We start from the raw sequence: 13,167 nt of genomic DNA on the forward strand, positions 1-13,167 counted from the left end.
GTTATGGACCAAGCATAGACAAGTGGGACTAGGGTAGCTGGAACACCCATTCCCAGCTAGGACGGCACGGTGGCGTGGCGGTAGATTTACTGCCTTACAGCGCTCACAGCTCCAGAGACCTGGGTTCAATCCCGACTATGGGCGCTGTCTGTACTGAGTTTGTTCGATTTCCCCGTGACCTGCGTAGGTTTTCTCCGAGATCTTCGGTTTAGTCCCACACTCCAAAGACGTACAGGCTTGTAGGTTAATTGGCTTGGTATAAATGTAAAATTGTCCCTGGTGTGTGTGGGATAGTGCTAAAGTGCAGGGATCGCTGGTTGGAATGGACTCGGTGGGCCGAATGGCCTGTTTCCATGCTGTGTCTCTAAAGTAATCTAAACTAAACAATGATCTGGAGGTGTATGGCTAAACGGTTTAAAAAAATAGATTAAATATAGAGACTTCATATCAGGAGCAACTGCTGAGTGGAATCCATAATGTTGCAAGCTTTGTTTCTAATTTACTTCCAATAACTTCAGTTGGGAAAGTAAATTGGGAATAATAAAAGTACTAAGTGATTTAACAACCGAAGAAGGGTCTCGACCCAAAACGTCACCCATTCCTTCTCTCCAGAGATGCTGCCTGACCCGCTGAGTTACTCCAGCATTTTGTGATAACAAACTCAAGTGAAGTTTTGGAATTGGTTGTTAATTACTGCCTTAACTACGAGGAGTGCAACTGAAATACTTATGGTGTATTTTACATCTAGGTTCAGTGTAGACGAAGGATATACTTGGACAACACACAATTTTACCAGCACCTCCGTCTTTGTCGATGGACTACTGAGTGAACCAGGGGATGAAACACTGGTCATGACGTGAGTACTGGAACGCAATAAACGAACTATGTTTCCCAAGCAAATATTGTGGCCTGACCTCCAAATCTCTCCTTTCAGGCAGGAGAGAAGGTTAGAACAAGGATTATTCAATATACAGAAGGTGCAAATATAAATTGTTTCTCTCCTCTTTGAACTGTTGCTTAAACTGTGCAAAACGCACTGCACTCAATTCAATTACAGAGCACGGAGCAATAATAGATTGTAACAATATACACTGATCGAAGATGGCTATCGAGCTGGAACACTTATTACTGCCGACATGTGGATTATCAGTCATCTTGTAGCACGTATGGTTTCTCTGCTGGAGTTGGTACTGGTTAATTCTAATCGCATTTCAATTTTCTTTTGAGATTTTGCAGTTACAAATTGTTCACGCTGCTTTGCAGTAATGCTTTCTTGAAAGTAATTTCTGCGGGTTTCGGTTCGGTTTGCTGCCAAATTATTTTCCTCGATGCTTTGAAGACCCATGAAAAATGCACAGATCGTGGCCTGTTTGTAAGGTTTTCAAGATGTGTCAAAATCTCACAGATCTCCAGTTTAAACAGACACAGCGATTAGGTCGAAGATAGACACAAAATGCAGGAGTAACTCAGCGGGACGGGCAGCATCTCCGGGGAGAAAGAATGGGTGGCGTTTCAGACCCGGAACGTCACCTGTTCCTTCTCTCCAGAGATGCTGCCCGTCCCACTGAGTTACTCCAACATTTTGTGCCCATCTTTGGTTTAAACCAGCATCTGCAGTTCATTCGACACAGGAATTAGGTCACTTGCTGTTTTTTTTCCTTTCAGTATGGGCAGATAGACTCAACAAATAGCAAAGATAGACACAGAAAGCTGGAGTAACTCAGTGGGACAGGTAGCATCTCTGGAGAGAAGGAATGGGTGACGTTTTGGGTCGAGACCCTTCTTCAGACTCAGCAAATAGCAAGACTCCTGATTGATTAATTAATTAAATTAATATAACAACTGCAGATTTTGTCACAAGTTCTGTTTATGATTACGATGGAGTAGCAGTAGAGCTACTGCCTTACAGCGCTGGAGACCCAGGTTCGATCCTGATTACGGGTGCTGTCTTTACGGTGTTTGTACTTTCTCCCTGTGACCTGCAAGGGTTTTCTCTTCAGTTTCCTCCCACTCTCCAAAGACGTACAGGTTTGTAGGTTAATTGGCTTGGTCTAAGTGTAAATTGTCCCTAGTGTGTGTAGGGTGGTGTTAGTGTGCGGGGATCGCTGGTCGGTACGGACTCGGTGGGCTGGAGGGTACTGTTTCCGCGCTGTATCTCTAAACTAAACTAAACTAAAGATACTAATTATACACACGAACACAAATTCAATGGAGTCACAAGCTGTATCCTCAAAACCACTTGTGAAAGCCCACTTCTGTTCCATGTAGAGTTCCAAAAGTATAATTTAAATGTTAGCAATAGGAAGGACTAGACAAGCTTGATGCAGGAAAAATGTTCCCAATGTTGGGGGAGTCCCGAACCAGGGGCCACAGTCTAAGAATAAAGGGGAGGCCATTTAAAACTGAGGTGAGAAAAATCTTTTTCACCCAGAGAGTTGTGAATTTGTGGAATTCTCTGCCACATAAGCCAGTGGCAGTCCAAATCACTGGATGAATTTAATAGAGAGTTAGATAGAGCTCTGGGGGCTAGTGGAATCAAGGGATATGGGGAGAAGGCAGGCACGGGTTACTGATTGTGGATGATCAGCCATGATCACAATGAATGGCGGTGCTGGCTCGAAGGGCCAAATGGCCTCCTCCTGCACCTATTTTCTGTTTCTATTAAAAATATAAGATTAAACTAGACCAAGTGGACCCGTTGGGCCCAAACCTCTCCTGCATTGGTGCAGCACCCTCTCCTCTCCCCCTTCCCTCTCCTCGGTCCCATCACCCCCCCTTCCGTCTCCCCCCCTTCCCTCACCCTCCACCCCGTCCCTCCACCCCCTCTCCCCCTTTCCCTCCCCTCTCCCCTCCGAAATACGAAAGGCGATATGTTGCATTGTTTAATAGAGTATGGTTGCACATGTGTCAATATAAGTGGCAGACACAAACAGTCAACAGTCAATAGTCAACAGAGCTTTGTTTGTCATTCGGTACCAAGGTACCGAACGAAATTACATAGCAGTCACACAAAAAAAAAGAACACAAGACGCATGACCCCAACACAAACGTCCATCACAGTGACTCCAAACACCCCCTCACTGTGATGGAGGCAACAAAACTTCCACTCTCTTCCCCACGCCCACGGACAGACAGCTCGTCACCGACTGACCCGCACCGTCCCCACAAGGGGATGGAAGTCCCCGCGGCCGAGACGCACCGGGCGCTGAGACGTCTCGCGGCCGAACCGGGCGATGGAAGGCCCCGCGGCCGAGCCATGCGCAGCTAAGTCCCGCGGCCGAGCCGCGCCGGGAATATGCAGGGAGTTCATGTGAAAACAGTGCAGTTTTTTTATGCTTGTCAATTTCCAAAGAAAATTTTGTGGTCGGGAAGTGCTGGAATAACTCAGCGGGTCAGGCCGCATCTCAGGAGAACATGGATAGGTGACATTTCGGATTGGGACCCTTCTTTTCCAAAATGTTCCTTTGACCTGAAATGTCACCTTTTCCTTTTCTCCAGAGACGTTGTCTGACCCGCTGAGTTACTCCAGCTTTTTGTGTGTATCCGGTTTAAACCAGCATCTGCAGTTCCTTCCTGCATAAAACCAGACATGTTTGTTTCTCCTGAGATTCTGCCTGACCTGCGCTGTGTTGTTACAGCAGTTCATGTCTACTTTTCTAAACCAGCACCTGGACATCCTTGTTCCTACTTCTAACTTTAACGTGCTTTGCTAGTTCCCACTCAAAATCACATTATGAACAATGTGGCCCGCAAAATGCAAACGGTGTTCCCCAATTCATCACTTGCGTTCTATCCAATTTTTTTAACGGAAAAGGACACTAAGTGCTGGAGTATTTATTCACAAAATACTGGAGTAACTCAGCAGGTCAGGCAGCATCTCAGGAGAGAAGGAATGGGCGAGGTTTCAGGTCGAGACTCTTCTTCAGACTCGACCCGAAACGTCGCCCGTTCCTTCTCTCCTGAGATGCTGCCTGACCCGCTGAGTTACTCCAGCATTTTGTGAATAAATACCTTCGATTTGTACCAGCGTTTGCAGTTATTTTCTTACACTAAGTGCTGGAGTAACTCATCCGGCCAGGCAGCATCCCTGGAGAACATGGATAGGTGCCATTTTTGGGTCGAGCTCCTTTTCTGGTCGAAACACAGATTGGCAAAACTACCGGTGTACAAGTTTTGTTTAACATTTTTGTTGTGAGAATGGAAGTCTTCCCCCCCCCCCCTCCTCCTCCCCCCCCCCCTCCTCCTCCCCCTCCCCCCCAGCTTGGTTGGGGACAGTCAAATTAGATCACAACACAAAGAAGTTACTCAAGATTTACACAGGTGGGTTTGGATATGCTCCTTGTAACCTGCTCCCTGCAGTCATGACTTTAATTAGCATTGGCAGGCAGGGAGTTATTGCTGCAATTAACTTCAGTATAAGACATTAATTAGCCCTTTTTTGAGCTGAATTTCATTGACCTTTAAAAGTAACATCTCCAGTAAGCTGAAATAGAGTATCACGTGCACTTCATTAGGGTATGTCAAGTTTCAGTAGCCAAAATGTAATCAGTACTTTTGATTCGAAATTGGATTCAAATTCGAAATTAGTGCTCAAAATATCCCTGCATTTAGTGCAGCCTCTAAATCAGATTCTTCTTGCAAAATTGCGAAATTAGTCAAAAGCAAATATGCATCATTGCCAAAAGCATCCCGGTACATTCGGCACTGTTGCCGGTATCTTGCTGCGTAGTATTGAGAAGGGCATCGGCTTGTAAAAGCACACTCTCCGTTCCGAGCGGCCAATAGTGGCATCAATGGGCGGTCACGGTGGCACAGCGGTAGAGTTGCTGCCTTACAGCGAATGCAACGCCGGAGACCCGGGTTCCATCCCAACTATGGGTGCTGTCTGTACGGAGTTTGTACGTTCGTGTTATTACATGAAGTTGAAACATGTACAGTGATCCCAACCTTCCATCAGAGCCACAAACTGAGTTCGTGCGCAGTAGAAGATGCCCACAGTTTCACGGGTGGCGCAGCGGTAGAGTTGCTGCCTTACAGCGCTTGCAGCGCCGGAGACCCGGCGGGTTTGATCCCGACTACGGGTGCTGTCTGTACGGAGTTTGTACGTTCTCCCCGTGACTGCGTGGGTTTTCTCCGAGATCTTCACTTTCCTCCCACACTCCAAAGACGGACAGGTTTGTAGGTTAATTGGCTTGGTGTATGTGTAAATTGTCCCTAGCGTGCGCAGGGTGGTGTTAAAAATGTGTGGGGATCGCCGGTCGGTGCGGACTCGGCGGGCCGAAGGGCCTGTTTCCGCTCTGTATCTGTAAGCTGTACTATACTAAGAGGGACACGTTGTGGTACAGACCGTAGCTGGAGGCTCTGCTGCCTTACAGCTCGAGATGCAGGATCATTCCTGACTTCTCTGTGGACCTGGTACATTCTCCCTGTGACCACATAGATTTTCTCCAGGTACTCCAATTTCCTTCCACATCCCAAAGACGTTCAGATTTGTTGGTTAATTGATTAGGTAGTGCCTAATCCACTGAGTTACTCCAGCACTTTTGTGACGTTCAGATTTGTAAGATGCCCCTAGTGTGTATGTATTGTGGGGTGAATAGATTGCAGGAAAAATGTGGTGGATCAATGTGGGATTGCTCCATGACCATTTGGGCATAAACTATTTGGGGTGCACAGCATCCACAGTTTAAGAATAAGGGGTAGGCCATTTAGAACAGAGATGAGGAAAAACTTTTTCAGTCAGAGAGTTGTGAATCTGTGGAATTCTCTGCCTCAGAAGGCAGTGGAGGCCAATTCTCTGAATGCATTCAAGAGAGAGCTGGATAGAGCTCTTAAGGATAGCGGAGTCAGGGGGTATGGGGTGAAGGCAGGAACGGGGTACTGATTGTGAAAGATCAGGCATGATCACATTGAATGGCGGTGCCGGCTCGAAGGGCCGAATGGCCTCCTCCTGCAACCATTGTCTATTGTCTATTGTCTATCCTTCAGTGTCATAGAAGCTTTGGGTGGGATAAAGTCTGCAGACAAGGAGGAGCAAGAGAATGACATGATTTTGGAAAGAGATATATTGAATTGAATTGAATTGAATTGAATTGAATTGAATTTAATTGAATTGAATTGAATACGTTTATTGGCCAAGTGTGTACACATACAAGGAATGTGCCTTGGTGCTCCGCTCGCAAGTAACAACACGAACATACAGCGAACAATTACGAATAAAGCATAAAACATGAAAGGAACTTAAAGTGTAAACATTAAAACATTAAGAATAAAACAATATAGTTTAAACATGTGAATGAAATAAACCAGAGCAAAAGGAGGCTACAGACTTTCGGTTATTGAGTAGAGCTACGACTCGCGGGAAAAAAAGCTGTTTTTATGTCTGGCTGTGGCTACTTTGACAGTCCGGAGTCGCCTTCCAGAGGGAAGTGCTTCGAAGAGTTTGTGGCCAGGGTGAGCGGGGTCAGAGATGATCTTGCCCGCTTGCTTCCTGGCCCTTGCAGTGTACAGTTCGTCAATGGGGGGAAGGTTGCAGCCAACAACCTTCTCAGCTGTGCGAACGATCCGTTGCGGCCTCCGGATGTGGTGCTTGGTGTGACTGTGGTGTTGTTGATGGTGAGTGGGGGGAGGGGAGGGGGAGCTCTCCTAAAGCCTACTATCAATTCCAATGTAGGTCTTATTTGCCAGGGGCTTTCATGAAGCAGAATGTCCCTAGTGGGTTTAGGATAATGTTAATGTGCGGGGATCGTTGGTCGGCGCGGACTCGTTGGGCCGAAAGGGCCTGTTTCCACGCTGTATCTCTAAACCAAACTAAACTAAGCCCCAGCCACTGAGAGGTCACTTTGTGTATGCAGGTTCAGGATATTGAAGGTCTTCTGTACACGTGAACAATCCACCTCCCATGACAGCTTCCAGGCAACATGTTCACCTGTACCAAGTAGTGAATTATCACAGTAGTACCATTATCACTTGCTCCTTAAATTGCCAGCATTCAGCAGTATTTACAAGGTTTCTTGTGGGCTCGTGGGGATGTGTGTGCAATCTTGCCGGAGGGAGACAGCAGTTGCAATGGGATCACTTAGGCAGTGCTTGAACTTTAAGACTCGACTCCCTTCCCTCCCAGAAGATAAAGGCTTCCAAATGTTAAGCTCGTCACACGGTCAGTGTAACATCCTGCAATGACAGCATAAAATACTGTAAATACTCAGCAGATCAGCCATTATCAGCACAGTTCTTTTGAAAGGTCAAACAATCGATGCCCTTTCAACGTAGAATGCCCATTTTTCTCCACTTGCCTCGTGGAGAACTTTCTTCACACAGTGAGCAGTGAGGCAGGTGTAGAAGTGTGAAAACTCACGCCACCAGGTTCGGAGACAGTTTCTTCCCCAGCTGTTATCAGGCAACTGAATCATCCCACCACAACCAGAGAGCCGTGCTGTACCACTACCCACCTCATTGGTGAAACTCGGGCTATCGGACTTTGCTGGCTTTACCTTGCACTAAACGATATTCCCTTATCGTGTATCCATACAGTGTGAATGGATCGATTGTAATCATGTATTGTCTTTCTGCTGACTGGTTAGCAATCAACTCTACCGCATGACCATTGCACGGTGGCGCAGCGGGAGAGTTGCTGCCTCACAGTGAATGTAGCGCCGGAGACCCGGGTTCGATCCCGACTACGGGTGCTGCCTGTACGGAGTTTGTACGTTCTCCCCGTGACCTGCGTGGGTTTTCTCCGAGATCTTCGGGTTTCCTCCCACACTCCAAAGACGTACAGGTTTGTAGGTTAATTGGCTTGGTAAAATGTAAAAACAATTGTCCCTAGTGGGCGTAGGATAGTGTTAATGTGCGGGGATCACAGGTCGGCGCGGACCCGGTGGGCCAAAAGGGCCTGTTTCCGCGCTGTATCTCTAAACTAAACTAAACTAAACCCCAGCCATTGAGAGCTCACTTGGTGTATGCAGGTTCAGGATATTGAAGGTCTTCTATACATAGTGAACAATCCACCTCCCATGACAGCCTCCAGGCAACATGTTCGCCTGTACCAAGTAGTAGATTTCCACGCTGTATCTCTAAGCTAAACACCAAAAAAGCTTTTCATTGCACCTCGGTACACGTGACAATAAACTAAACTGAAACGAAACGGAGTGAATTTTTGGAAATCTCCTGCCCAGAAGCCGTGGGGATTCAGTTGTGATATTCATTCAAAACAGGGATCAAGAGATTGCTGGATATCAATCAGAATCAGAATCAGAATTACCTTTACTGTCATCCAAAAAACAAGTCTTTTGGATGAGATTTCGTCACCCACAGTCCAACAGTAAGAGCAATAAAATAAGCAATTACACACACACCCACAAACCAACACAAAACAACAAAACAAAAAGAAACATCCATCACAGTGAGTCTCCTCCAGTCCCTCCTCACTGTGATGGAAGGCCACAATGTCTTTTCTCTTCCCCTGCCGTCTTCTCCCACGGTCAGGCTGTTGTAGTTGCCACGTTCCAGGCTGCGCCGGACGGTGAAAGGTCCGCAGTGGGCCGACCCAAGCCCCGCGATCCGGGGCGGGCGAAGACGCTGCCGCTGCACGTCGGGTCCCGACATTGAAGCCCCCGCCGAGCGGAAAAAAATCCTGCGGCCTATTTCAGGCCGCGCCGGACGGTGAAAGGTCAATAGACAATAGACAATAGACAATAGACAATAGGTGCAGGAGTAGGCCATTCAGCCCTTCGAGCCAGCACCGCCATTCAATGCGATCCGCGGTGGGCCGACCCAAGCCCCGCGACTCGGGGCGGGTGAACACGCCGCTGCCGGAGCTCCTGATGTCGGTCCCCACCCAGGGGGCTATGAGCTTCCGACGTCCACGCGGCCCACGCCGAAGCTTCCGAAGGCGAGTCGCAGCCGCTCCCGCAGCCTCCGAAGACTGCCAGCGCCGCAGATGGTAAGTCCGGTCCGCGGGCTCTGCGAACCAGAGCCCAGGTGATCCCAGGTGGAGGCCGCCAGCTCCAGATGTTTGGCCGATGGTAGGCCGCAGCAGGAACGGAGACACGACCCAGAAAACAAAGGTCGGGTCTCCGTTCGGAAGAGACAATTTTACAATTGTACAGTTCCCCCCCCCCCCACACATAGTACACAACCACAAAAAACACTACATCACATCTAAACACTACAATTAAGACAAAAAACAACAAAAAACACAAAGACAAACGGACCGCAGGTAAGTCGCAGCTGCTAGGGCAACGCCACCATTTTGCATGTGGGATAGTGCTTTAAAATGGCACTGAGCTAAAAGTGCAGACCTGGTCTTGATGATTGGTGGAGTCGGCTCATCAGTGAGACAGTCCACACTGTCACTCTGTTTTGTTTTAATGTAGGAGGTTGAAGATGGAGTACAGAGAGGCACATTTTAAAAATATATATTTCCTTATGACATTGGAGGCTGTTTAGACCATCAATATTGGCTCCTAGAGAAATTCCATCAATCTTATTTCCTCACTTATTTCCCTGTAAACTATTCTCTCACACATCTGTAGACATAAATGATGTAGGGTCTCAGCTCTGCCTGACCGGATTTAAATCTTCTAGCAAAATCAAACACAAAAGTGCTGAAGTATCTCAACTGGTCAGGTATTTATTCACAAAATGCTGGAGTAACTCAGCAGGTCAGGCAGCATCTCAGGAGAGAAGGAATGGGTGATGTTTCGGGTCGAGACCTTTCTTCAGACTGACGAAGGGTCTCGACCCGAAACGTCACCCATTCCTTCTCTCCTGAGATGCTGCCTGACCTGCTGAGTTACTCCAGCATTTTGTAAATAAATACCTTCGATTTGTACCAGCATCTGCAGTTATTTTCTTTTGCTCAACTGGTCAGGCATCTTTGGAGAACATGGATAGGTAACGCTGGTTGTGGGTGAGGGGGGGGGGGGCGAAAACTGGGAGAGAGAAGGGACAGGACAAAGCCTGCTAGGTAAAATGTTTAGTTTCAGTTTAGTTTATAGATACAGAGCAGATCAGGCCCTTCGGCCCACTGGGTCCGCGCCGACCAGCGATCCCCGCCAATGAACACTATCCCACACCCACTAGGGACAATTTTTACATTTACCAAGCCAATTAACCTACAAACCTGCACGTCTTTGGAGTGTGGGAGGAAACCGAAGATCTCGGAGAAAACCCACGCTGGTCACGGGGAGAACGTACAAACTCCCGTAGAAGGGATGGAACCCGGGTCTCCGGCGCTGCATTCGCTGTAAGGCAGTAACTCTACCGCTGCGCCACCCTGACCGCCTAAAGGTGGATACAAGTGAGGGGGGGGGGGGGGTGACATTTTGATAGGCTGTTAGTTGGACAAATGCCAGAGATGAAATGGCAGAAGGTGTGAGACAAGAGGATTGAAGAGTTGCCAATTGTGAAGCGAGAGGAGGGAATGTAGGTGGAAGAGGAGGGGGAAGGGAGAAATGGATAAGAGTCCAGGTGGGGCACAAGGTAGGGAAGAAAGGGGGAGGGGAAGAAAGGGGGAGGGGAAGAAAGGGGGGGGGGAGAAAGGGGGAGGGGAAGAAAGGGGGGGGAAGAAAGGGGGGGGAAGAAAGGGGGAGGGGAAGAAAGGGGGGGAAGAAAGGGGGAGGGGAAGAAAGGGGGAGGGGAAGAAAGGGGGAGGGGGGAAGAAAGGGGGGGGGGGGGGGAAATTGGAGAATTCAAAGTTCATACCATTAGTTGTATGCTGCCCGAGGGGAATATGAAGTGCTGTTCCTCCAGTTTGGCTGTGGAAAACAAGTCAATGGATATTTTTAAGGCAGGGATAGATAAATTCTTGATTGGTGCGGGTGTTAGGGGTTATGAGGAGAAGGCAGGAGAATGGGGTTAGGAGGGAGAGATAGATCAGCCATGATTGAATGGTGGAGTAGACTCGAGGGGCAGAATGGCCTAATTCTGCTCCTATTACTAATGACCTTATATGTCCCCAGTGTTTATTCACAAAATGCTGGAGTAACTCAGCAGGTCAGGCAGCATCTCGGGAGAGAAGGAATGGGCGACGTTTCGTGTCGAGACCCTTCTTCAGTCTGAAGAAGGGCCCCGACCCGAAACGTCGCCCATTCCTTCTCTCCTGAGATGCTGCCTGACCTGCTGAGTACCTCCAGCATTTTGTGAATAAATACCTTCGATTTGTACCAGCATCTGCAGTTATTTTCTTATACTTATGTCCCCAGTGTCAAACGTTTGCCTGAGTAATGAGTGAATGATGCACCCGGAAGATGAGATGATAACCAGGGCTTGTGGTAAGGGTGCCTATTGAGTGAATCATCATATCATATCATATATATACAGCCGGAAACAGGCCTTTTCGGCCCTCCAAGTCCGTGCCGCCCAGCGATCCCCGTACATTAACACTATCCTACACCCACTAAGGACAATTTTTACATTTACCCAGCCAATTAACCTACATACCTGTACGTCTTTGGTAATGTGTTACATGACGAAAGGATTAGTATAAGAGCTATCAATGGTCAGGTACTTGGGGTTGGATGAGGAGCACAGACAAAGTAGGCTGGTGCTTTAAAACCTGTCTGGCACAAAGAGAGATCTGCACTAAGCTGGATGAATTTAAACAGTGTCTGAACCACGGCATGCAGTTGAGTCAATGTTTTTTCTGAACTGGTTAGGTCATTCCTCCCACACTCCAAAGACGTACAGGTTTGTAGGTTAATTGACTGGGTAAATGTAAAAAAATTGTCCCTAGTGTGTGTAGGATAGTGTTAATGTACGGGGATCGCTGGGCGGCGCGGACTTGGTGGGCCGAAAAGGCCTGTTTCCGCGCTGTATATATATGATATATGATATATGATATTAAATCAATTCCAGGACTGTATCCATGAACTAGCAATAACCCTCAGGCAGCTTGTTTCTTTCACCAATATCCCGGATAACTGAGACAAGTTTGTTCTTCCTGTTTAGTTTAGTTTAGTTTGGATTAGTTTGGAGGTACATCGCGGAAACAGGCCCTTCGGCCCACCGAGTCCGTACCGACCAGCGATCCCCGCACACCCACTCCCGCACGTCCTACACGTACGTCCTACACGCACTGGAGAAGAGAATGAATATTCCTCCGTTCATAACTTCATAAGTGATGGGAGCAGAATTAGGCCATTTGAATTGAATTGAATTGAATTGATTTGAATTGAATTGAATTGAATAGAATTGAATTGAATTGAATAGAATAGAATTGAATTGAATTGAATAGCATAAATTTATTGGCCAAGTATGTACACATGCAAGGAATCTGCCTTGGTGCTTTGCTCGCAAGTAACAACACGACATACAGTAAACAATTAAGAATAAAACATAAAACATTAAAACATTAAGAATAAAACATTATAGTTTAAACATGTGAAGAATGAAATTAAATACCAGGGCAAAAGGAGGCTACAGACTTTTGGTTGTTGAGTAGAGCTACTCGTGGAAAAAAAGCTGTTTTTATGTCTGGCTGTGGCTGCTTTGACAGTCCGGAGTCGCCTTCCAGAGGGAAGTGCTTCGAAGAGTTTGTGGCCAGGGCTCGCTTCCTGGCCCTTGCAGTGTACAGTGTGTCAATCGTCACTTTGCCATTCCAATCATGGCTGATCTATCTCTCCCTCTTAACCCCATTCTCCTTCCTTCTCCCCATAACCCCTGACACCCGCACTAATCAAGTTCCTTTTACAGCCTGCAGTAATTCCAGGAATACGTCACCCATTCTGTGTGCTGCCTAATCACACCCATCACTTATATACACAGCCATACACATATGACACTGGGGGATTCAGACGCAGTGGAAAAATGCGTCCCGAGTGGGTGTAGACAATAGACAATAGACAATAGGTGCAGGAGTAGGCCATTTGGTCCTTCGAGCCAGCACCACCATTCAATGTGATCATGGCTGATCATTCTTAATCAGTACCCCGTTCCCGCCTTCTCCCCATACCCCCTGACTCCGCTATCCTTAAGAGCTCTATCTAGCTCTCTCTTGAATGCAGGATAGTGTTAATGTGCAGGGATCGCTGGTCGGCGCGGACACGGTGGGCTGAAAGGGCCTGTTTCCGCGCTGTATCTCTAAACTAAACTAAATTCTTCTAAACTCGAGCAAATAAAGATAGAGCTGCAAACCAAACATCTTTTACTTTAGTTAGAGAAATC

The 13,167-nt window shown here is 47.4% G+C and overlaps 1 protein-coding gene across 5 annotated transcripts in view; it reads left to right on the forward strand.

Annotated features, from left to right (window-relative positions):
- sorcs2 (sortilin-related VPS10 domain containing receptor 2) overlaps positions 1-13,167 on the forward strand; it is a 658,785-nt gene that overhangs the window by 561,000 nt on the left and 84,618 nt on the right. For all 5 annotated transcript variants that reach the window (XM_078407113.1, XM_078407120.1, XM_078407131.1 and 2 more), the window contains one exon: positions 749-856. In XM_078407113.1, coding sequence (XP_078263239.1) covers positions 749-856 — 108 coding nt within the window. The remainder of the gene's footprint in view (positions 1-748; positions 857-13,167) is intronic.

This window comes from Rhinoraja longicauda, chromosome 1 (assembly GCF_053455715.1).
Source record: "Rhinoraja longicauda isolate Sanriku21f chromosome 1, sRhiLon1.1, whole genome shotgun sequence".
Classification (NCBI taxonomy): domain Eukaryota; kingdom Metazoa; phylum Chordata; class Chondrichthyes; order Rajiformes; family Arhynchobatidae; genus Rhinoraja; species Rhinoraja longicauda.